The sequence below is a fragment of the Toxorhynchites rutilus genome, chromosome 2 (assembly GCF_029784135.1).
Source record: "Toxorhynchites rutilus septentrionalis strain SRP chromosome 2, ASM2978413v1, whole genome shotgun sequence".
Classification (NCBI taxonomy): Eukaryota; Metazoa; Arthropoda; class Insecta; order Diptera; family Culicidae; genus Toxorhynchites; species Toxorhynchites rutilus.
The window spans coordinates 224,413,200-224,438,822 of NC_073745.1; the positions used below are offsets into that span (position 1 = coordinate 224,413,200).

Below are 25,623 nucleotides of genomic sequence, written 5' to 3' on the forward strand. Positions count from 1 at the left end.
TCATCGTGTTGTGGTGCGATATACCGTTGCATCTGTGCCGAGCGATTGCCACGCGGTTCGATTGAGACACCGCTTCATTTCATTCGCATTGGTGTGCGATTTAGGTATAATATATATTAGGTTTAGAAATACAAAAAAAATAAGAATTATATTATTTTATATCTGCCGTAATGGCAGAAGGTCAAGTTGACATGGAGATTGAAACTACTGTTTCCTCCTCACTAGCTACAACGGGGGCTGGGAAGTCGCTTAAACGCGTTCCCCCCTCAGAAGATGTCTCTTCAGAGAAAGAGGTAATCTACCTTAACAAGCCCCCCTCAAGAAAATTGGCAAACTTTTCCTCTTCGCCCCCTCAATCTCCCACTCCCGCTTCCGCTCTACTACCGAACTTGCCTCCCAGCCCTACTGATACCGCTCCCGTTCAACAATCGACCTCGTCCTCCCCCTCAGTTGTTTCCTCTCCTCGTGTCAAGGTCTATCCAGACGATGCACTTGGAGCTGGTCCATGGGTTGTTTTTTTCCGGCCTAAACCAAAAGGAAAGGCAATTAATGTCATTCAGGTTTCGAAAGATCTGGCAAGATTATATTCCTCCGTGGTCGAAATCTCTAAGGTTAGACCGAACAAACTGCGTGTTGTCGTGAGTGATCGGAAACACGCGAATGCAATTGTGATCGACGAGAGATTCTCCCTAGAGTATCGCGTCTACGTGCCCTCCCATGACGTAGAAATCTCGGGGGTGGTAACTGAAACTGGTCTGACGTGCGAAATGATAAAAGAAGGAGTTGGTAAATTTAAAAGACTCCCGTTGGTGGGTGTTAAAATTTTGGACAGCCGCCAACTAGGAAAAGTATCCCAAGAAGAGGGAAAAACTAAATTCACGCCGTCAGATTCGTTTCGAGTAACTTTTGCTGGTTCCGCTCTACCTGACTACGTCATGGTGGGCAAATTGAGATTGCCTGTGCGACTCTTCGTGCCAAAGCCCATGACTTGCCAAAAATGCAAGTCAGTTGGTCACACTTCGGATTATTGTGCCAACAAGGAGCGCTGTGCCACTTTGCGGAGAGCAACATGAGGGGAAATCCTGCAGTGCGACTGAGCATAAATGTCCATATTGCGGGGGATCCCCACACGAGCTCTCAGTTTGTGAAACTTTCAAGAGTCGCTGGGAGAAACAGAAGCGCTCTTTGAAGGAACGCTCGAAACGCACTTTTGCGGATATTTTAAAGGGCGCTTCTCCACTGGCCCAACAACAACAACCAATCAACACACAAAATGTCTTCGCCACGTTGCCCGTTGACGAAATAGAAGCGGACACAGCTAACGGGGGCACACCGTTCATTTTCCAAGGGAACCCCCGGCGCAAAAATGTGACCACTCCCAAAGTTCAAGAACAAGCCCCTCCGGTGATACCCCCTGTTAGCATGCCTAAAAAATCGAGTGCAGCGGACAAGCAAAATCAGGTTCCTCCTGGTTTCCGTGGGAATAATTCACCTTCGAATGGCCCAGCACTCGAGGGGACATCAAAAACCTCAACTGTCCCTGTTTTTCCGTCCAGTTCAACTTCCCAATCGGGATTTATAAAGTTGTCTGACCTTTTGGACCAAATCTTCAAGTGTTTTAATGTTTCCGACTCCATCAGAACCATTGTCATTTCAATGCTTCCAGTATTAAAGACAATTTTGCAACAATTGATGCAAACATGGCCCCTCCTTGCAATGATTATCTCTCTTGATGTCTAATTTAAATAGAGAGGTCGGAGATATCACTGTTTTACAGTGGAATTGTCGTAGTCTTATCCCTAAATTGGATACATTCAAATTTTTAATTCATAAGTTCAATTGTGATGTTTTTGCTCTGTCCGAAACTTGGCTTTCTTCGCGAGATGATCTCTCTTTCCACAATTTTTATATCATACGCTTGGACCGTGATGACAGATACGGAGGGGTGCTATTGGGTATCAATAAGTGCCACTCATTTTTTCGAATTGACCTTCCACCTATTGGAGGGATCGAAGCTGTTGCTTGTCATGCAAACATCAGAGGCAAAGACCTCTGTATTGTCAGCTTGTATTGGCCTCCGAGAGCTGCGGTTAGCCGCAATCAACTTGTTGACATGTGCTCACTCCTTCCTGAGCCACGATTGATCTTGGGAGACTTCAACTCTCACGGAACTGCCTGGGGGGAACAGTACGACGACAATCGTTCATTGTTGATATATGACCTTTGTAACAGCTTCAATATGACCGTTTTGAACACTGGGGAAACAACACGTGTACCTAAACCTCCTGCTAACCCAAGTGCTCTTGACCTCTCGCTTTGCTCGAATTCACTATCGTTAGATTGCAAGTGGAATGTAATCCAGGACCCCAACGGCAGTGACCACTTGCCAATCAAAATTTCCATCACCATTGGTTCGAATTCTTCTGAATCTATAAACATGGCATATGACCTCACAAGACACATTGACTGGAAAAAATATTCGGACGCAATTGCTCTAGCCATCAATTCCAGAGATGGTTTGCCTCCATTGGAGGAGTATAACTTCATTTCTCGTTTGATCTATGACAGCGCGGTTCGCGCTCAAACGAAACCCATCCCAGGCTCCACTTTTCGTCAAAGGCCTCCCAATTCATGGTGGGATAGCCAATGTTCCAAGCTTTATCAGGATAAATCGAACGCATTTAAAGCTTTTCGGAAACGTGGAACCATTGAGAATTTTCAAACGTATTTGGACCTTGAAAATCAATTCAAAAACTTGATCAAAGGGAAAAAACGTGCTTATTGGCGAAATTTCGTGGGAAGTTTGTCACGAGAAACGTCAATGAAAAAATTATGGAAAGTGGCTCGAAACATGAGAAATCGCTCTTCATCGAATGAAAGCGAAGAATATTCACATCGATGGATTTTTAATTTTGCACGGAAGGTTTGTCCCGATTCCGCTCCTGTGCAGAAAATTGTTCGAGATATACCACAAGATAGGTGCGATCTTGATTCTGAGTTTTCGATGGTAGAATTCTCTCTTGCTCTCCTTTCATGTAACAATTCTGCTCCAGGAACGGATAGAATTAAGTTCAACTTGTTAAAAAACCTCCCTGATGTGGCGAAACATCGCTTGTTGAATTTATTCAATCGGTTTCTGGAGCATAATATTGTTCCAGATGATTGGAGACAAGTGCGAATTATAGCTATTCAAAAACCCGTAAAAACCCGCGTCCGACTTCAATTCATACCGCCCAATAGCAATGCTGTCTTGTATACGGAAATTGTTGGAGAAAATGATCTTGTTTCGCCTTGATCATTGGGTTGAAACGAATGGCTTACTCTCAGATACACAATATGGGTTCCGCAGGGGCAAGGGGACGAATGATTGTCTTGCGTTGCTTTCTTCAGAAATTCAAATGGCTTACGCCGAAAAAAAACAAATGGCTTCAGTATTCTTGGACATAAAGGGGGCCTTTGATTCTGTTTCAATAGAGGTTTTGTCAGACAAATTACACTCTCGGGGTCTGCCGCCTCTGTTGAATAATATGTTATATAACTTGCTTTGTGAGAAACAGTTGAATTTTTCTCACGGGGATTCGACAGTAAATCGGGTCTCCTACATGGGCCTCCCCCAGGGCTCATGTTTAAGCCCCCTTTTGTACAACTTCTATGTAAGCGACATCGACAATTGTCTTACACAAAATTGCAGCCTAAGACAACTTGCAGATGATGGAGTGGTGTCTGTCGTAGGATCAAACGAATCCGACCTGCAAGGACCCTTACAAGATACTTTGAACAATTTTTCAACCTGGGCCATTGGGCTAGGGATCGAATTCTCCACGGAGAAAACAGAGATGGTGGTTTTTTCTAGGAAGCATAGACCTGCAAAACCAAAGCTTCAACTTTTGGGTAAACCGATCACTCATGCTATGTCATTCAAGTATCTTGGGGTCTGGTTCGACTCCAAATGTACTTGGGGGGCCCATATTAGGTATCTGAGTAAAAAATGCCAACAAAGAATAAACTTTCTCCGTACAATTACCGGCACCTGGTGGGGAGCCCATCCCGAAGATCTTATAATGTTGTATCGAACAACTATTCTCTCAGTGATGGAGTATGGCAGTTTCTGTTTTCAATCAGCTGCCAAAACACACTTAATTAAACTCGAGCGAATTCAGTATCTTTGTCTCCGTATTGCGTTGGGATGTATGCCCTCAACGCATACCATGAGTCTCGAGGTTTTGGCAGGCGTACTCCCACTAAAAGATCGCTTCAATTTATTATCTCTTCGGTTCCTCATCCGGTGTAAGGTTATGAACCCATTGGTGATCGGAAATTTTGAGCAGCTTATCGAGCTAAATTTTCATTCAGGATTCATGAGCTCATATCATGAATTCATCTCCATGCAGGTTGATCCTTCTTCGTATACTCCCAACCGTGTTTGTTTTCCTGACTACATCAATTCCTCTGTACATTTTGATCTGTTCATGAAGGAGAAAATCCATGGAATTCCAGATTATCATCGATCGGGGATCATTCCTACGATCTTCAATGCAAAGTATGGGCGTGTCAATTGTGATAATATGTACTTTACTGATGGTTCCTCTATGAATGAGTCCACAGGATTTGGAGTGTTCAACGAAATTTTTAGCACCTCCCACAGTCTTCAGAATCCTTGCTCTGTGTATATTGCTGAATTGGCAGCAATACATTGGGCGCTGGACAGCGTCGCCTCACGACCTGTTGAACACTATTACATTGTAACGGATAGTCTTAGCTCTGTCGAAGCTATCCGTTCAGTGAGGCCGGAAAAGCACTCGCCGTACTTCCTTGAGAGAATACGAGAAATTTTGAGTGCTTTATCCAGACGCTGTTATGTCATTACCTTTGTCTGGGTCCCTTCACATTGCTCAATTCCGGGTAACGAGAGGGCTGACTCATTGGCAAAGGTAGGTGCAATTGAAGGCGATATTTATCAGCGTCAAATCGCTTTCAATGAATTTTATTCTTTAGTCCGTAAAAATACCATCGCTAACTGGCAACGTAAATGGAACGAAGATGAATTGGGCCGGTGGTTTCACTCGATTATCCCTAAGGTTAGCCTCAAACCATGGTTCAAAAGTCTGGACTTAAGTCGGGACTTTATTCGCACCTTCTCTCGACTCATGTCCAATCACTGTTCGTTAGACGCGCTACTCTTTCGTTTTAATCTTGCCGATGGCAATATCTGTGCTTGTGGCCAAGGTTACCACGACATCGAACACGTTGTTTGGTCGTGCGAGGAGTATCTTGTTGCCAGATCGAATTTAGAAAACTCTCTTCGGGCTAGAGGAAGGCAGCCCAATGTGCCGGTGAGAGATGTGTTAGCTGGTTTAGACCTTGATTACATGTCCCAAATATATGTCTTCCTAAAAGCTATCAATCTTCGTGTGTGATTGTCCTTATATCCTTATATTCTCCTTTTCCTTTCCCTTCGCGAGAAATCAAATCCCTTCTTACTAACAATAGAATAAGGTGAAATGTAAATACATGTTAGATATAAGATAGGCTTAAGAATTGAGTATGATGAATGTGAGTGCGAATGTGAGTGTGAACATTGTCAACATATCCTTATATCCCATCCTTTTCCTGAAACAAAATGTCACCCTTCTAAACTCGAGCAAGCCGCGAGTAATCGGTTCTCTACTTCATTAACATTAGAATTAATAAAAAATGTTTATATATACTTGTAACTATACAAATAGGAGTTTGGCTGCTTTAAACTTATGTAACTGAGCCTGTAAAAATAAACGATTTAATAAAAAAAAAAAAAAATATTGCTAGGTGAATATTATTCCGAAGGATTGGGTGGGTAATCTCATCGTTGAGGAAAACCTAAATGATGATTCTATTCTACAGAATAATAATCTTCCTACCATCTAGCCATTGATTTTGCGCAGCTTATTTGTACTTTGCAGATTTTGGAAAATGTTCGATTTTTCGAGAAACGGATAATCGGAAATAAATACTTATTAAGCATTGACATTTCTCCAATGAGAATAAAAGCAATAGCTTTCGTTTGAAAGAAAAAGTCTGTAATAAGTTAAAACTACATGAAATAAGAAAGGTCACATCTCATCATAGGTGGACTAATTCTGGCTTATACTCAGAGACTTTCATTCCTCTGTGTTTTTTAGTCCCGGAATGTAAAAATCATGCATTTATGAATGCCGCATAATAGCTAATTGAAGTGACTTTTAGTTCGCAGTATGTTTGCACTTGCAGAAAAAAAGTACGCGTTTCGGACAATGTTCGATTTTTCGAACAATCATTTCCGGAAAATGGAAGATGGGAAAAAAATATTCTTGAACATGGGGGTTCAAATTCTGTCTCGTTGGTGGAAAATATTCCCTTGTCATTTCCAAGATGGACGGCTAAATTTATAGCTGCTGGGTCATGTTCATGAATTGGAAAACCAACGATATACCGGGCAACTTCAGTTTAGCTGATATACCTTTCTATTTGGAACTGCATTATTTCGTCATTGTCATTCAATGGGCCATGAGCCATGCTTGCGGTAACCGTATCGAACAGTCATTCACATTTCGGAGTCCGAATGGTTTCAAATTTCACGAATCGATCGAAATCGAAATTTTCCATCCCTAAATTCGTTCGACTCAAATTCAATAGTTCTATGCAAATGTGGCAACTTTGCCTTGTTGCAAGAAAACGTCAAAGTGATTCATCCGTATTCGTGGAGCAATTTACTCTCTATCAGATGGGCAGACCTGAAAGCAATTTTGAATTGTTGAAATTAGAATGAAAATTAGGAGGCCATCTGGCGTAGTGGAAACATTCATGCCTCTCACGCTAAAGGTCACGAGTTCAATTCTCACTCCCGACATTCTTCCAAAAATGGAAGTAAAAAGGGACGAACCAGCCAAATGAGTTGAAAATCACTATAATACAGATAAAAAAAAAAGAATGAATATTATCACTCGATGTTGTTTAAATACATAAAAGATAGCCCTGATCCGAACTTAACGTTTTTTCTTTGAATTTGCTGGTGCAAGGAAATTTAGGTGTAACTTTATCCATAATGTAAAATAATCATCCGACACAATTTTCGTTCAAGATTTCACTTCCTGAGAATGTGTTACTTTTTAACATAAAACACATATTTGATATGTAGAGCTTATTTTAGTTTGAAATTTTTGTTTTAAGAGCGTTTTTTCCACCCGAATATCCATTACCATTTTTGCTTCACGGAAATGGAACATGGAGCTGAATGTTGTCAATGTCGAATTACGTGGCAATGCCACATTTGCACTTGCATTTGCCACGATTAGACTTGAGTCTACGGCAAGATACAAAATATACAAAATATATGCAAGATATGCAATTCGTTAGGGTAATTTTGACTCGATCGGTTTCCAGAATACCGGGTTAGTAGTTGATCAGTTGATAGATGTGGAATTATTCAGGAAGTTGAACTGAGGAGGCGATCTGGCGTAGTGGTAATATCCATGCCTCTCGCGCTAAAGGTCACGAGTTCAATTCTCACTCCCGCCATTCTTCCAAAAATGGAAGTAAAAAGTGACGAACCAGCCAAATGAGTTGAAAATCACTATAATACAGATAAAAAAAAAGGAAGTTAAACTATCGATTTCTTCGGGGCGTATTTTATGGGTACCTAAACTAAAAATGTGTGTATGGGGTAATCCTCACTTCTTCCATTAAACTGAATATATTCAGCATTAGGTGGGACCGAATCCGAACAGACTGAACACACGCGCTGTTATGTGATGACAACAGCGTGATTGGGATTTTGTAATTCGACCAAGTGTGATTTGCAGTATTCCAATAATTCATTGTGCTCACTCATGGCTTTCAACTCGCCGGCGATGCGCCTGGGTTTAGATTGATTGAGGGTACTTGCGCATGAAGCGAACGTAGCGTCGTCTGTCATTTAACACGTTAATAAAATTATTCTGTTTGAAAAACGAACGACGGTTGTATATTTTTTTTTTTTTTATCCAAATATATATTTTTTATTAAGGCTCATATGGCGTCAACCTGACGGGGCCGGGAGTTCAATATTTCGACAATGTTTGCCTTATAACTATGTTAGTAATATGTAACCGATTACTCGCGGTTGGCTCGAGGTTAGTATTACAAGTGTTTTCGTAATTGTGATGTTGCTGTCTTCAATGATCTGTACCTGTGCCCGACACGGGATACTTCCTATTGGGATGCAGCTGACCATTAATCAGCAACGCCCCCCTAGTCTGTACCCCATATCTAGCGTGGTGCGTCTTCTCGAGGAATCCAGGATAGAATGGTCACTAGCCGGCGCAATCATCAGCTCGTGTAGAGTTGTCATGAGCGGTACAACCTTTGGCTTTTGTTGAATCATCAGTGGACTGCACAACCTTTGGCCCGTGTATCTGTAAAGAGTGTGTGTATGTATTGCCGCGACTAAGTAAAAGTTTATAGATCGAATAGGAGGGATACGAAACAGGGACACAACGAAGGAAAAATCATTAAACGTTGACATCGGCGTTCCTGAGGAACAGGTATAGATGAAGCAGAAGATCAGGATCACGGCTACCTAAGATATCCCGGACGGGGATATCCGATTGTCTGCCTTTTGCTCTCAGTGCTCTAGAGAGCTGAGAGCGAGCAGCATGGAACCGGATACACGACCAGACAATATGCTCGATGTCGTGGTAGCCATCGCCACAATCACAAAGATTGTTTGCTGCGAGCCCAATGCGATAGAGATGCGCGTTTAGGTTGTAGTGATTGGACATAAGCCGAGATATCACGCGAATGAAATCACGACCGACATTAAATCCCTTAAACCAAGCTTTCGTCGAAACCTTAGGGATAATCGTGTGTAACCAACGACCGAACTCATCTTCACTCCACATGCGCTGCCAACTAACGAGTGTGTCCTGACGAGGAATGTGAAAAAATTCGTTATAAGTAATTTGCCTTTCAAAAAGTGTGCCTTCTGAAGCGCCCACCTTAGCTAGCGAGTCCGCTTTCTCATTCCCCGGAATCGAGCAATGAGAGGGACGGTTGAATATTGTTCATACTAAAATACTGAAATCGCGTTTTTTACCCTAATCGGTATTCAATATATGATAATCGGTATCCTACCAGTATCGTATATAGTTTACATCCTATTCTCATGCCTACCAAGTTTTATATGCATAATTTCATCAAAATCGGTCGAGCCGTTTTGGAGGAGTTTAGTAACAAACACCGTGACATGGGATTTATATATATATATATATATATATATATATATATATATATATATATATATATATATATATATATATATATATATATATATATATATATACTAACTGACCAGGCAAACGTTGTTCTGCCAAATAAATTATTTCTTGTGAATATTTTGGGTGTTGAAAAAAACACACTAATGTATTGTAAGTGTGTTTGAATATTTTAACGATCTTTAAAATAAATCGAATGTGACCGATAAAAAAACGAATTAAATGATTTGAACGAAAGGTTATATGATGTTTCTTGGTGTATTTCATTAACGTAACTGACATGTTTGATCTCTTAAAAGCTAAACGTCAACTGAAAAAAGTAATATAAGTTTGTCGTAAAGTAGAAAAAATGAAATATAGAAAATCAATATTTATTGCTGTCTCCTTGTTAGAAAATACGTGCATGTGATTTTCAACATGGCTTAGTTTATAACAGCTTGGTCTCGTTCATAAATTGAAAAACAGCGATACGCCAGCTAACTTCAATGGAGCTGATTAATCGGCCTGTTTGGAATCGCGTTATTTTATCGTTGTCATTCAATCGAGGAGTATTCACATCGGTAATCTAAGTTTGAAACACAGCCATATTTGCTTCCTTTATTCATGAATGTTTTTATTACTCTTCACCGATTTGTAGAACTCAATATTCATATATGCATATGAGTGATCGGATTTTACAATTCAATCGAAATCGACTTTTACACGCTTAAATGCGTTCGCCTTGTGGCGAAACAATGGTCAAAATAAGTCATCCGTATTTGTGGTTCAATTTACTCTCGATCTGATCGGCATTGTCTCCGCCCAGATAGTTTCTGAGCAAAGTTCCGAAGTAGAGTAGACTGGCTACCCGATGTAGAAGTGATGAGATATGATCGAATATAATCAAGACGCTTGATGTATACTGATCGACGGATTTATTGTGACTGACTCTGTTCTGAACATTTCTTGCCCTATTTATACCATTGGTCCCATAGTCATTTGAATAGCGCAATTGTTTTATGGGTTGCGTCTAGAATATTCGCCATAAACAATTACACTTTGTATAGCGGGTTCGTTTCCATCCGTTCCAATCTTTTGACAATTTGTTTGTTATTGTTTTGTATGTTGTGATTGTTTGTTTTGTGTTGTCGTTCACCGCTAGCGGTAAGTACTCTGTGTTGTACAATTATATGCAATCAATAATTATCCTTTCAGGTGATTGTTCTGGACATAAAGGTAAGTGACAATAAATATACTACTATATAACTGCGCTAATTATTCTCGTTTTCCAGATGTGGACTCAGGATGAGTGTTTCTAGTGTGTTTAGTGTGTTTAGTGTGTTTAGTATTAAGTATTTTATAGCTTTTTTTATGTGTTGAATAAAGTTTTTATGAATGAAAGAAAATGTGTGTTGTTTTTAATTTGTCTGCCTGTCTGGGCCGTAACAGGCATAATTCCGGAAATAATTCTAAATTGTTGAAATTTGAATGGAAATTATTATTCGATTTCGTTTGGATGCTAAATTTGTTTTGAATGTGTTTGAATGCTAAATTTTGCGTGTTTATTCCACCCGAAAAACCATTACTATTTTTGCTTCATAGAAATGGAACATGGAGACCAATGTTGTTTACGTCGAATTGCGTGGCAAGGTTGTCAAATTTGCTCAACTCGATTGGACTTGAGCTTGAACAGAATGCAAAATTGCGCTTTTTCCATTCAACAGAATACAACCAACAATATGTGGGGACGAATACGATCGAACTTCATTTTGTGTTTGAACACACGCGCAATGTCATGACAATGCATTGCGCTTTGGCCTGGCTATAACTAAAGCTGTGTCGGCGTTGCTCATGATAGTGTCTCGCAAGTGAATGTATTATTCCTCGCACCGCTTTTGTTGATTGTGTAGTAAGTATTGCAGTCGTTCAATCTCTACCTTCGCGTATATGTCGACCATAAATTGTTGGCACAGCTTACGATATCTTGAATTGGCGTTTTTTATTTTATTTGTCAATTCATCAACGGGCTGTAAGGGCCCCAATGATGTGCTTAAGGATATATAAAATTCTAAATCTACATTTAAATCTAAACATGAATCAAATGACATCGTATTACAATTAATTACATCAAATTACAGTCATCATATATTAAAGATACACTTAAAAACAATAATCACGGGACTGTTTGTTCTGTAAAAAAAGAGCTAAATCTCCGACGAAGAAGCGTTCGGGATGAATGGTAATCGAACAGCATGGCTACCTTGTTGAAGAGTTTTTGTAGACCATTTAATCCACCGAACATGCCGTAGTTTGTACGTAGGGCGGGCAATCGTAACATCAAGTTATTTCGAAGAGCCCGAGGTCGAACGTTGAAATTATTTTTTTCCAGAAGACCGGGACAATCGATGCGTTCTTGTAAGGTATCAGCTATCATCAAAGCCCTGGCTGTGTCTCGACGAACCGACAAAGTTTCCAAGCTGATCAGCTGACATCGGCTCTGGTAACTCGGTAATCGGAGGGGGTCAGTCCACGGCAATCTACGCAGAGCATATCTTATAAATCTTCGTTGAACTGATTCGATTCTTTCGACACCGTTGTTGTAGTGTGGAGTCCAAACAGCTGCACCATACTCTAAGATGGAGCGAGTGAGGGTGCAGTAGAGGGATTTCAGACAGTAGATGTCGGTAAAATTTTTAGCAATCCTGAAGATGAATCCCAGAGTTCTGGATGCTTTATTCACCATGTATGTGATGTGCGGTTTGAAAGAGAGTTGCACGTCTAAAGTGACACCCAGGTCCTTGACTTCACTGACACGCTCAATTTCCGTGCCGAACAGGACATAGTTGTGCAATATGGTCTGTCTCGTGCGCGAAAACGAGATGACAGAACATTTAGCGGGGTTAACCTCCATTCGATTAAGAATACACCAATCGGCGAAAGCATCCATCTGTCGTTGAAGGAAGCGACAATCTTCAATCGAGCTGACCTGAAGGTAAATTTTTAAATCGTCAGCATATGATAGCCGTGGACCTTCAATTACCAGATTTACGTCATTAAAGTATATTAGAAATATCAAGGGGCCCAGATGGCTACCTTGTGGTATACCAGACGTAGCAGCGAAAAAAGGGGATTGGCAATCACCTATAACGACGGCTAGTCGACGGCCAGTGAGATATGATTGAAACCATTGTAGAAGGTTGCCGTTAATCCCAAGCCTGTCCAGTTTGGCGACAGCTATACAGTGGTTTAATCTATCGAATGCTGCAGTCAGATCAGTATAAATAGCGTCCGTTTTGGGCATGCTTCAACATGCTGTCGGTGATGTAAGAAGTGAGGCACAGTAAATTTGTGGTGGTGGAGCGGCCCGTCGTGAATCCGTGTTGGTCAGTACTTATGTACGGTTTGCTGAGAGCGTCTAGCGGTTCCAAAATAACGAGCTCAAATAGTTTTGCCAAAGCGCAAAGCGAAGTGATGCCGCGATAATTGTTAATATCTCGTCTATTTCCCTTTTTATGGACTGGGAACATATGCGATAGTTTCCAACAGGTCAGAAAAACACCGGTGGCTACAGAGAGTTGAAATATGTCGAGCAGCGGGATCAATAGGTCATTCATGTGCGTTTTGAGAAAAGCTGAAGGAATACCGTCGGGTCCCGGGTTGAACGACGTTTTGAGCTTTGAGAATGACCTTGAAATCATTTCCGTATTGATGTCGAACCTACTCAGAGTTTGGTTAGAACGGGGGAGGTAGCTAGCAGCATGCCTGATATAGTCGTCGGTTAATGTTTCATCGGTGAAAACACTGGCGAATTTTTCTGAGAATAGGTTGCAGATATCCTGCTGAGTAGAGGCCGCATTTCCGTTGAACGTCATAGACGAAGGCAGGCCAGCTTCATGGCGCTGCTCGTTGACAAAATTCCAAAATTGTTTTGGGCGGGATTTGAATTTCCTCTGTATTCTACGCTGACAATTCAGGAAAGATTGTTTCGCGACACGTTTGTATTCGTAATTGATTCTCGCATACTGGCATTGAAGAGTTTGTGTGCGGTATCTGGTGAACTTTCTTAATGCGACCCTCTTTATGGATTTCATACGTCGAAGTTCTCGTGTTTGCCATGGTTTTCGGGACGTATGGAGGCACTTCTTCTTTGGCACATGTCTATCGATGACATATGCCAGGACGTTGGAGAATGTTACAGCTGCAGACTCGACGTTAGCGGTATCTAATATGTCGCCCCAATTGAAGCTAGAGAACAACTGGCTGTTACTACGATGGTCAGCATTACGGAAGTCGTTAGAAACGACTACAGGTGAAATATTGATATCCTGGAACAGTTTTGTGCCAACGGCAACCAGCAAGGGTGGGTGGTGAGGGGTAAGTTTCACGAGAGGAGCGGGAGCCTCGCATAAGAATGGGGCTGTATCCTGCGCACTCACAAAGCAAAGATCCAGGCTACGGCCGTTCTCGTTAGTGACGTGATTAATTTGCGAGAGAGTGGCTAAGCTATAAGTATCTTGCATAAAAGACGCGTTGGAATGGAGGGCTGAGTGACCCAGATCCGGATAAAGGAAACCGTTGCGTGATTTCTTCCACGAGATTCCTGGGATATTATAATCACCCATCAAGATGATTTCATCTGTTGCTTTAGCGACTTCCAGAACGGAGAAAATTGACTGGCAATGGATCTCGATAAGTTCACGTTCTCGAGTTCGGTCAGGAGGGATATACAATGCGCATAGATATAAAGTGCGGTCACCAAGTGTGATCGCCGTCCATACCTGCTCTAGACAAGACCATTTTTGGTTTTCTACAGCCCTCGTCTCAAGTCTGGAGTTCACGGCTACTAAAACGCCTCCGCCTCTAGCCTTACGACTATTATCAGCGTTCCTATCGCAACGAAAAACTTCGTAGTCGCAGCCGAACACTTGGTGAGAGAGTATACGTGAGTCCAACCAAGTCTCCGTGAGAACTACTATGTCGTAGCATTGGTCTGATACAGCTACCCGGAAATCGTCGACCTTGTTGTTGATACCGCCTACGTTTTGGTAATATACACTAATTTCCTGATGACGGTTGGAGGAAAGAGCGTTGAAATGCGAGGTTGTGGTAGCTGGAACAACAGTGGCATCGAGGTTCGGTTCGGCATCAACCACACCATTGATGTATGCAGCACTATCAATGGGACCAATATCAGGAAGCGGAGAAACGGTACTGCAATCGTACTTGCCTGAAGTAGCTAGTTGGAAGACTCCCTCACCAGCTCCGGCCACAGGAACGGAATGTCTTGAGTGGCAGGAGCAGTCAGCGGAGAGACGACAGCGGTGCTCGACTGTGCCGGGCGGTTTGGGAGCTTCCATCATGCTATTTTGCGCGCATTCCGTTGGGAGTAACCATAGATGGCTGGAAACAGTCAGCGGTGACGGTGACGATGTATCCTCTGGATACATCCCGATGAATTGGCGTTTCTTGACCATGTCAAATCACCATATGATAAACATAAAAATCCTTCGAGCGCGCCCTCTGTTTGTTTCGTCGCATGTTCATAAATATTAAATCAAAATGAGAAATGATGTTCATAATGAATTAAGTGTCTGTGACGGGGTCTCGTTGGTCTAATGTTTATGCAAGAGACTTTTCGTTAAAGAAACCCTTCTGACTTGCACTGTAGTCACGCGTATTCTTGAGCTTGCCACTCCAGAATACATTCAAGGCGTATTGTTCGTCATCGAAATCTCAACTATTTACTAATAAAAATGACGCAAGTAGTACTACGTTGAGAAGGCAAACCTTGGGAACGTTAGTGCCATTGAAGAAGAACATAGCGAGGGTCGTATGAACGGTGTGTGTCAACGATGAATTCCAGATTATTGTTTTTTCTTCGCATTAAATTTCTCGTGTCACCGTGCTATCATGATTCCAGCAGCGCTTTTGCTTTGGATCTACACACGTGCTCTCCAGCTGATGTTTTATCAGGGTTGATGGCAATAGCGTGATTGTCATTTTGTAAGCCGAGCAAATGTGATTTGAAGAATTTCGATAACTCATTGTGCTCTTTCAAAAAGGCTTCCAGCTCGTCGGAGATGCTCCCTGCTTTAGATGAATTGATGTTACTTGTGTATTTGTAAATGGATGTTCAATAAAGCGGGCGTTACGCCATCAGTCATTGACCAACTTAAATAAATTCGTTCTGTTGAAAAAACGAACAACGGTTAAATTATTAGAATATTTTTGACACAAAAATAATAAAACCGCAATTAAAAATAGGGAAATGGGGTCAAAATTTAAGGTTATATGTATGGTATGAAGTAAAATTTTTGAAAAAAAAATATCCAGATCTTTTTTTCTGCATAGAGCCACCCTATTCGGTATTAAATGTATGGTTATCGGTATCCTACCGGTATCATATATAGTTTACAACCTATTCTCATACCTACCAAGTATTTTGAGTATAATTTCATCAAAATCGGTCGAGCCGTTTCGGAGGAGTTTGGTAACAAACACCGTGACACGAGATTTTTATATATATAGATAGGTTTGTTAGTTTCCCCCAAATGAAAAACGAAAATTGGTCTTTGTTGTCTCACTTTTTTGTCTGGCTCTGTATGTCCAAACAAGTCCATAGAGACGAGGGACATAATGCACAAATGCGCATGTTCTGTAAAAATTCGTGGATCCGTGGATATTTCCATAAATCTGGCATCTCATCTCCGAAGTGGCCGAAGGTGGCAGCAGCAACAACAACCGCTAAGGATCAGTTTCAGCGAAGAAACTCAAACGCGACTTTTATCGTGATCGTTATTGGCTTCACATGAGCGATAAAATACAGGCATTGGGCTTAGCGTCCAGACCACCGTCGGTATCGCTGGGCAAACGTACCGACGGCGCTGATCCGTGCGGTAGTTATGATGACGAGGACCGAGACGCGCATAATGGGAAACAAACATAATATGCGGGGAAATTAAATTACTTCTTTCAATGCATGCGGTATTTCCGCGCTTCCTGAGTCACACGACGCAATGCTACTTATCGGCGGCAGTGCTGCTGCGGTAGCACTGAGTACTGAGAGGACCATTTTATGGTGGCCAACAGCATATCGATATGAGTCACATTTCGAAGATCTCGTCCAGCGAAACTGTGTTATTGTTGCTGTCATATTATCGCGCGTGAGATTGCTGCCAGCCACTCTCTGTGCTATTTGAATAAATGGCTTCCTTCAGGTCGTCAATTTCGTCCAGTTCAATTGCAGCTCCTTTCGGGCTGGGGATTAGTGTAACATACGACCAACGATGGGAGATCTTTCTCTGCTCTCGGTAGAAATTCCAAATTTGGTATGAGGAAATTGGCAAGAAATACGCGGATGTGGAATCGGAGCGTGCGATACTTTATTGGGTCGATAATTAAACAGTTGTTTTCTACTTCAAATCAACAGTTGTTTCCTACTTCAAATTATGCATCACACCTCCGCCTTTCGTCGAGGCTATATATTTTGTTTATTCCGCTGTTCACTGTGTTCTATACGGAGTTCTAAATGGTCGGGTAGCTTATGTCAGTCACTCACCACCGTGTAACATTTAGCACCACAATTCGACTAGTGACAGCAGCGCGCCATGTATAGTGCCACACATCCGATGTCGTACAGGAGTAGTTTACACTGAGTTCTACAAGACACGAGTGAAAAGACTGCTCTTGCCCCCCAACCAGCGCCCACCAACAAGATTATCTAAATTGGGTGCCGCCAATTTTTCTTCCCATTCGACGCCACCGCTGCCGTTGCTGCCGTCACTCGTCAGAGCCGTGTTCCGACTGGCCAGCGTGCCGCCGTGACGTGGATCGGAAATCGTGATAGAAATGTAATGAACGATTTGTTTATTTTATCATTACTTTTGAATAATAATTAAATTAAATTAATTCAATACAAGCGATTTGCTCGACTGCTGGCGCTCGACTTGCATTTTGTTGGTACCCCAAGCGTCTGGAATGCTGGCTCACTCTACCTGAGATATGACAACCAAGTAATGACCTGGAGTCGAGCGCCGCGGAACTTGATAATTGATCCCGATTTTGTCAACGTGCCACGAATTGGCACGTTTCGATTTCGCCCTCCGGTTTGCCTTCAAATTGATCACGAACTGCGCGCGCTGGCGCTGAAGTTGAAAAGCCGAGCGCGCGCGAGAGATGAATACGCGAGAGTTTCGCGCCATTCACAATCCGCCCGGGCAAGGAAGCAATTAGCGCTTGCTGGGTGCCTCTGGGGGTCCTTTTATGGTAAAACTTTCGATTTATGGTTCTGTGGCTGAATTTCGATTTCGAATGTAGTAATTCGTTCTCAAAGTTCGATGGTTCAACGTGAAATCAAATCAGAAGCGCTCTAATGTTGAGAAATATAGGCTGAAACGATTTGTTTTGCAGAGTAGTGCGGGGCAAAAGTGCGCATTGGCCCTTTTGAAGCAAACGAGCATAAAAATTCGACAACAGTGCATACGTTTCAGACATTATTACACCTGCAGCTCGCACATATGAACATGATACATTTCATGAAGTGGCAAAAAATTATAAGGTAAAAAGAGTTTTGCGATGTTTTGATCTTTGATCTGATCTTTTTTCAATTTTGGGGACGACGATTTACTAATCTAAAATAACTGAAAAGTTCGAAACTACAAGGTCAAGGAATCCTTCATTCAATAGTGCAATTCCAAATTAAATGGTCCAAAAAGATTTTAAAAACATGTATTTTTGATTCGAATGAAAGTTTGTATTCCGTTTGGGTTGGAGGAAATATGAGTTTTCCACAGCAATTGGGAATTTTTTGACTCAAGCGTAACTCTTGAAAAGGGCGTATCGATTTTAGTAGGAGAAATCTTTGATAATTTATATCTAAAAAACTATGAGTCGTACCGAAATAGTATCTTAGAAAGAGTTATAGCGTATTGATGTCTAAACATGAAAAAATATACACCGAGAAAAAAAATTAATACTCTTTTTTTCATTTACAAAAAAAAATACTTTAATTTGCAATATCCAAAATACATATTTTTTTATTTTATTTGATTTCTGATGTGATTTAAAACAAAAAAGCTCATCATAAATCTCCTTCTAAATGTAGCCATTCTCGAGATATTTTAAAAAATATTTTTAATTTATTGTCTTTTTTATAGTAAATATTTCCTTTTAATATGTTTGTCGTGTTATACCGTCATGTTCATGAAATTTTATGAATTTGCTTATAATTTCCAACAACTTTTCCAAATACATCATTATGGTAAAAATATATGTTTAGGAGTTCCGTTGAAAAACATTTGAAGACATGTGGGTTAACACAAAACGTAGCGATATTAAAAAATCTTTTTTATCTTAATACAAACTTTTAACATATTCGTGTTACATAATCAAAACACGAACAGTAGAATTGAAATCCCAACAACAAATACACCTTGTTGATTCAACCGGACGATATGGGTACAAATATAATTAACTTGTTTACGTTATGCCTAGATTATACCTGAAGTCAGGTATCTCTAAGCTACCTCTGTATAGGCATATAAAGTCAGGTATCTTTAAGCTACCTCTGTACAGGTATATAAAGTCAGGTACCTTTAAGGTACCTCTATCATGTATAGAAAGCTACTCATATTCAAACATCGTTCATCAGTCGAACAATCTTCCTTATAGAGTGAATAACAGTATACCACAATTCCAAACACTGTTACCTTCGTGAATGCAAAAAATGCCCAACAATGGACGAGTTTGGAAACTGGTTTCTAGATGAGCTTCAGGAACGCAATTTAATTGAAATCACTTATGCACAATGGATTTTTACTGATCGATGCGACATAGAAACTCTTGTAAAACCGGTGGAAGAATTTGTATCGTATTTTTGCGAAGAAATAGAAAAATTACTTACTCATGATTACATTAAAACACAACTGTCCACATTTCTTAACAATATAAAAGCTAATTTGCAAGAAAATAAGGTTGTTGCGATTTGGGATTTTTCCGAAAATTATTCATTTGTGCTTCAAGATGAAGTTCAAAGTCATCACTGGAACAATGATCAAGCAACAATCCATCCATTTGTTGTTTATTATAGAGATGAAAAAGGTTCTCTGGCAAATTCCAGCTTTGTAGTTATACCTGAAGTTTTAAGTCATGACACAATAGCTGTGCAAGTATTTATTTCTAAACATTTTTGAAACAACAAATGCAGGTAAAAAGAATAAAATTCATGTCGGATGGTGCTACATCCCAGTATGAAAATAGGAAAAATTTTGCGACTTTATGTCAGTTTTAATCGAAATACGACATTGACGCTGAATGGCATTTTTTTTGCAACATCACACGGCAAAGGACCTTGTGATGCAATTGGGGTGGTACATTGAAACGGATGGCAACAAGAGCTAGTTTGGCTAGGCAGCATGAATATCCGATTACGAGTGCAAAACGTTATTTGACTGGGCTAGCAAACGAAAAGAAGACTATCTTACAAAATTGTCATTTTCATATATGTCACAAGAAGGATATGATCAGGGTGTGGAAGAGTTGAGTAGCATGTATGATAACACCAAACCACCAAAAAGTATCATTCTTTTGTACCTGTATCCGAGAATAAAGTAGCAGCAAAGTTGTACCCTAACGACAATGCAGCAAGTTATCATAATGTGTATAGAAATATAAGAAAATAATGAAAAAATTAAATTATATACAACAAAATTGTTAGTTGATAAAAGTAAATGTTGATAAAAAATAAATGCTAAAAATTCTATTATTATTATTAGTATCTCTTAAACTCCGATAAATATAGGAATTATTTGATCAAATTGTAGATATTTTTATATTTTTTTCCTTTTATAAATGTTGTGTTCTGTTGGCGCAACAGAATAACATGTAAAAAGTTTGTATTAAGATAAAAAAAACATTTTTAATTATCGCTACGTTTTATATTAACCCACATGTGTTCAAATGGTTTTCAACGTAACTCCTAAACATATATTTTTACCATAATGATGTATTTGGAAAAGTTGTTGGAAATTATAAGCAAATTCACAAAATTTCATGAACATAACGGTATAACACGACAAACATATTAAAAGGGAATATTTACTATAAAAAAGACAATAAATCAGAAATATGTTTCAAAATATTCCGAGAATGGCTACATTTAGAAGGAGATTTATAATGAGCTTTTTTGTTTTAAATCACATCAGGAATCATAATTTGTGGCTAAAAATGATTGTTTAAATACAAAAATTCGAAGTTTCGAAAATTCATAAAAATTCGATGTTTCACAAAGTTCGTCAAAAATAGCTTTACCATCTTGGACCAATTTTTAAAATTTTCTACATGACTTCTATTTTATATGAAAAAATTAAAAAAAAATTAAAAATATGTATTTTGGGTATTGCAAATTAAAGTTTTTTTTGTAAATAAAAAAGGAGTATTTTTTTTAGTGTATATTTTTTTCATGTTTAGACATCAATACTCTATAACTCTTTCTAAGACACTATTTCGGTACGACCCACAGTTTTTGAGATATAAATTATCAAAGATTTCTCCTACTAAAATCGATACGCCCTTTTCAAAAGTTACGCTTGAATCAAAAAAAATCCCAATTGCTGTAGAAAACTCATATTTCCTCCAACCCAAATGGAATACATACTTTCATTCGAATAAAAAATACTCATGTTTTGTAATTTGTCGATTTCATTTGGAATTGCTCAATAGTAGATGATAGTGCGTATTCGTTTTTGTAAAAAATTTCAAGAGCTTTTTTTTTAAAAATTTGATTGGTTCAAAAATTGCTTGTGGGGCAAAAATTCGCACCAGCACTTTGCTCTCAAAAAAAAAAAATATATATATATATATAAAATGTTTTCAACTAAATTTTTTTTTTTTTATAAATTCGTTTATTTTTACAGGCTCAGTTACATAAGTTTAAAGGAGCCGAAATCTTAAATATATTTTTAAAACTATATATATGAACAATTTTCTTAAATCTATGGTTAGTAATGTGGGAAACCGATTACTCGTGGTGGACTCGAGATTAAAAGGGTGACATTTTCTCAGGAAAAGGATGGGGTATAAGGAAATTATTACAATGTTGATAATCACACACACTCAATTCTTAAATCTATTCGTACATCAGTTGTGAATTTACATTTCATTCTTCTGTTTATAGCAAGCGGACCAATTACTCACAAAGGAAGAAATGGAGGGTATAAGGATATAAGGATAATCACACACGAACATCGATAGATTTAAGGAAAACATATATTTGGGACATGTAATCAAGGTCTAACCGAGCCAACACATCTCTCATCGGCACATTGGGCTGCCTTCCTCTAGCCCGAAGGGAGTTCTCTAAATTCGATCTGGCAACAAGATACACCTCACACGACCAAACAACGTGTTCGATGTCGTGGTAACCTCGACCACAAACGCAGAGATTGCTGCCGGCCAGATTGAAACGAAAGAGTAGCGCGTCTAACGAACAGTGATTGGACATGAGTCGGGAGAAGGTGCGAATAAAGTCCCGACTCAAGTCCAGACTTTTGAACCATGGTTTGAGGCTAACCTTAGGGATAATCGAGTGAAGCCACCGGTCCAATTCATCTTCGTTCCATTTGCGTTGCCAGTTAGCGATGGTATTTTTACGGACTAAAGAGTAAAAAACATTGAAGGCGATTTGACGCTGATAAATATCGCCTTCAATCGCACCTACCTTTGCTAATGAGTCAGCCCTCTCATTACCCGGAATTGAGCAATGAGAAGGGACCCACACAAAGGTAATGACATAACAGCGTCTGGATAAAGCACTCAAAATTTTTCGTATTCTCTCAAGGAAGTACGGCGAGTGCTTTTCCGGCCTCACTGAACGGATAGCTTCGACAGAGCTAAGACTATCCGTTACAATGTAATAGTGTTCAACAGGTCGTGAGGCGACGCTGTCCAATGAATTGCTGCCAATTCAGCAATATACACTGAGCAAGGATTCTGAAGACTGTGTGAGGTGCTAAAAAATACGTGGAACACTCCAAATCCTGTGGACTCATTTATAGTGGACCCATCAGTAAAGTACATATTATCACAATTGATACCCCTATATTTTGCATCGAAGATCGTTGGAGCGATCCTCGATCGTTGGTAATCTGAATATCCATGGATATCTTGCTTCATGGACAGATCAAAATGCACAGAGGAATTGATGTAGTCAGGGAAACAAACACGGTTGGGAATATACGAAGAAGAATCAACCTGCATGGAGAAGAATTCATGATATGAACTCATGAATCCGGAGTGAAAATTTAGCTCGATTAGCCGCTCAAAATTTCCGATCACCAATAGGTTCATGACCTTACACCGGATGAAGAACCGAAGAGATAATAAATTGAAGCGATCTTTTAGTGGGAGTAGGCCTGCCAAAACCTCGAGACTCATGGTATGCGTTGAGGGCATACATCCCAACGCAATACGGAGACAAAGATACTGAATTCGCTCGAGTTTAATTAAGTGTGTTTTGGAAGCTGATTGAAAACAGAAACTGCCATACTCCATCACTGAGAGAATAGTTGTTCTATACAACATTATAAGATCTTCGGGATGGGCTCCCCACCAGGTGCCGGTAATTGTACGGAGAAAATTTATTCTTTGTTGGCATTTTTTACTCAGATACCTAATATGGGCCCCCCAAGTACATTTGGAGTCGAACCAGACCCCAAGACATTCGAAGACTTTAGGAGATATGAAATGTTTCTATGGTGAATAGACACTCCTCCCCTCTCTCTGAAGGGGAGCGGGGACTGCCATACAAATGTAGCATACATTTCTGCATAACTCAAGAACTAATTAAGCAAACGGAACCAAATTTGGCATATGGAGGTTTTAGGGAGCAATAAATGTTTTTATGGTGGTTTGACACTTCTTTCCCATCTCTAAAGATGGGGGGAGGAGGTTGCTGAACAACTCGAGGACTAATCAAGAAAAATGGAGTCAAACTTAGCATATAGAGGTTTTAAGGATCGATAAATGTTTCTATGATAGTTCGACACTCCTCCCCCCTCTGTGAAGGGGGGCTCCCATACAAATGATGCACAAACTTCTGCATAACTCGAGAACTAATCAAGCAAATGGAGCCAAATTTGGGATGTGAGGGTTTTTGGGTACGAGAAATGTTTCTATGATGACACCTCTCCTCCTCTGGAAAGGAGAGGGGGTTTCATAAAAATAATGCACATATTTTAACCAAACATGACAACTGAAAATTTTCGGAAAACTCTGAAGGAAAATAGGAAAATTCGAAAAAATCAATTAGCAAGCGTTGTGAGTCCATTTGATGTTTGCGGTAATGAAATTGATCTTCGTTCGAAAGTGGAAATGGATTTTAATGTGATAAAACGCACTCCCATATCGTCTTCTATCTATTTCAATAAAAATGGATCGCCAAATGTGTTGATAAGAGCAAAACTCGAGAAAGGTATTGTCCCATTTAGGGCTGTCTTTATTCTATCATATTTTCTGTATCAAACATTTATTCCATGTAATTTGTTATTTGCAAGTGGTTGAACAATCTTGAACGAGAATTGTGTCTGAAAATAATATGATATTATGATGTCGAGTTTTGATAGAAGTACTGAAATTTTATTGTAAAAACTAGTTTTAAAGGGTAGATTAGAAGTTCAATCAATGAACATTTCTGCGATTGGACCCATGAACGTGGATGTGATAACGAAAAATAAATTTTGGGCGGGTCGAAGTTTGCCGGGTCAACTAGTATTAATATAAACTTAAGTATCGATTTTAACATCAATAAAAACAGGAGACATTTTCAAACCGTTGGGTACAACCAAGTCATTACTCATTACTCTAGCGTGATGTTTCGTTTCAAATTTAAACTTTACTGTATCTCTTCAAATGTTTGAGACGATATTAATATAAAAATCTGTTCGGCTGACGCGTGCTGAAATGTATTTCATCTGAGAATAGGATAATCGTGTTTTTCATTGGAGTATATCCAACCACATGGATCTTTCCACTTTCAACTTCATTGTCAGTTCTGTGATTAACCCTTTGAATGACAATTTATTTACAGTCAGCACTGGCCTGGCAGACAATTTTCTTACTTTTAAGAGAAGGGAAAATAATAATTTAATTCTTCTATCTCTCTTTCTCCAGGTCACACCTACAGCTCGTCGTACCAAATCCTTCGACGACAACGCCTGGAAAACGCATGATTCCTCGTTGAATCTTTCGGCCAACATCCCCGCCATATCCTCGGTGGCTCTTTCGTCCCGTTGTGCCGTAATCGATCCTGAATCACCGACGCCACTTGCACCGTGCGGAATTCACGGGAACGCTGTCAGCTGTGGCGGTGGCTTGGATGATATTCTGGTGATAGAAAGTGAAACCGAACACCAGGGCCATCACCACAACCTTCACCATCACTCGTACTCCCACGGTGGTACGCTAAGTCGCGGGGAGCTGCGCAAAAGTCGTTCGAAGATGAAAAGCTACCTGAAAAGGTGCAAAGATGCACTAATCGGAACCCAGCCGACGGAGGACACATGTCCGATCACACATCACGAAGCGGTGGTTCAGCTTCAGTCGCTGCCGCTTCCCCAGCAGTCGGCGGTGCAGATTCCAACCGCTAACTGGTATCTGGATGATCAGCTATGTGAGATCCGCCCGGAAGATAACCGAGAACCGTACTCCTCGTTCGCAACGTCTAGACTAAGGGAACAACAGTTGGAGAGAGAGAAACAAGCTGGGCATGAACTGGGCCGTGAGAATACTGCTGCTGGACCGATCCATGAGCTGAAGCAGCAAACTCAGTCCTGGGATGGTGGCACTACGGATTCCGCTAACGATACTGGCGCCGCTGGCAGTCTTGCTGTTGTACCGGGATCAGAGGTAAGTGTCTTCCGCCTTAGGTTTGCGGAAACTAGATTCGGGGGAGTATTTATTTAGCTGCTTCGTCCAACGAAATTGTGAAATCAATACCATTTCATTCCTCGGAACATTTTCCTCTTGAAAACGCGTCCATGTTCTCGAAATTAATTTTGGTTTTATTCGTTCCACTGCCGTAAAAAAGCAATAAAATGATTTTTTTGAAATATGGCTGAAAATCATACAACAACTGCGTTGTTCCGTGGTGGGTCGATCATTCGCGTTTAAAGAGTGGGGGCAGCAGCAAAAATAAGGCATAAAAATTGATCTTGCGAAATCATCCAACAAATCCAATTAAATGCGAATTGCATGTTTGGGTCCTTGTCCGACGATGCAAATTATACTGATTGCGTTTCACCATAAGGTACATCTCTTCGGCTGGAAATGTTTTTTACGCTACGTTTCCTTATTCCCCTGTTTTTCCTTCCTTGAATTGTGATCA

At 40.2% G+C, this 25,623-nt stretch overlaps 1 protein-coding gene across 1 annotated transcript in view; it reads left to right on the forward strand.

Annotated features, from left to right (window-relative positions):
- Nucleotides 1-25,623, forward strand: part of LOC129766700 (uncharacterized) — a 321,609-nt gene that overhangs the window by 177,371 nt on the left and 118,615 nt on the right. Inside the window, exon 2 of the mRNA XM_055767288.1 lies at nucleotides 24,411-25,145. Coding sequence (XP_055623263.1) covers nucleotides 24,411-25,145 — 735 coding nt within the window. The remainder of the gene's footprint in view (nucleotides 1-24,410; nucleotides 25,146-25,623) is intronic.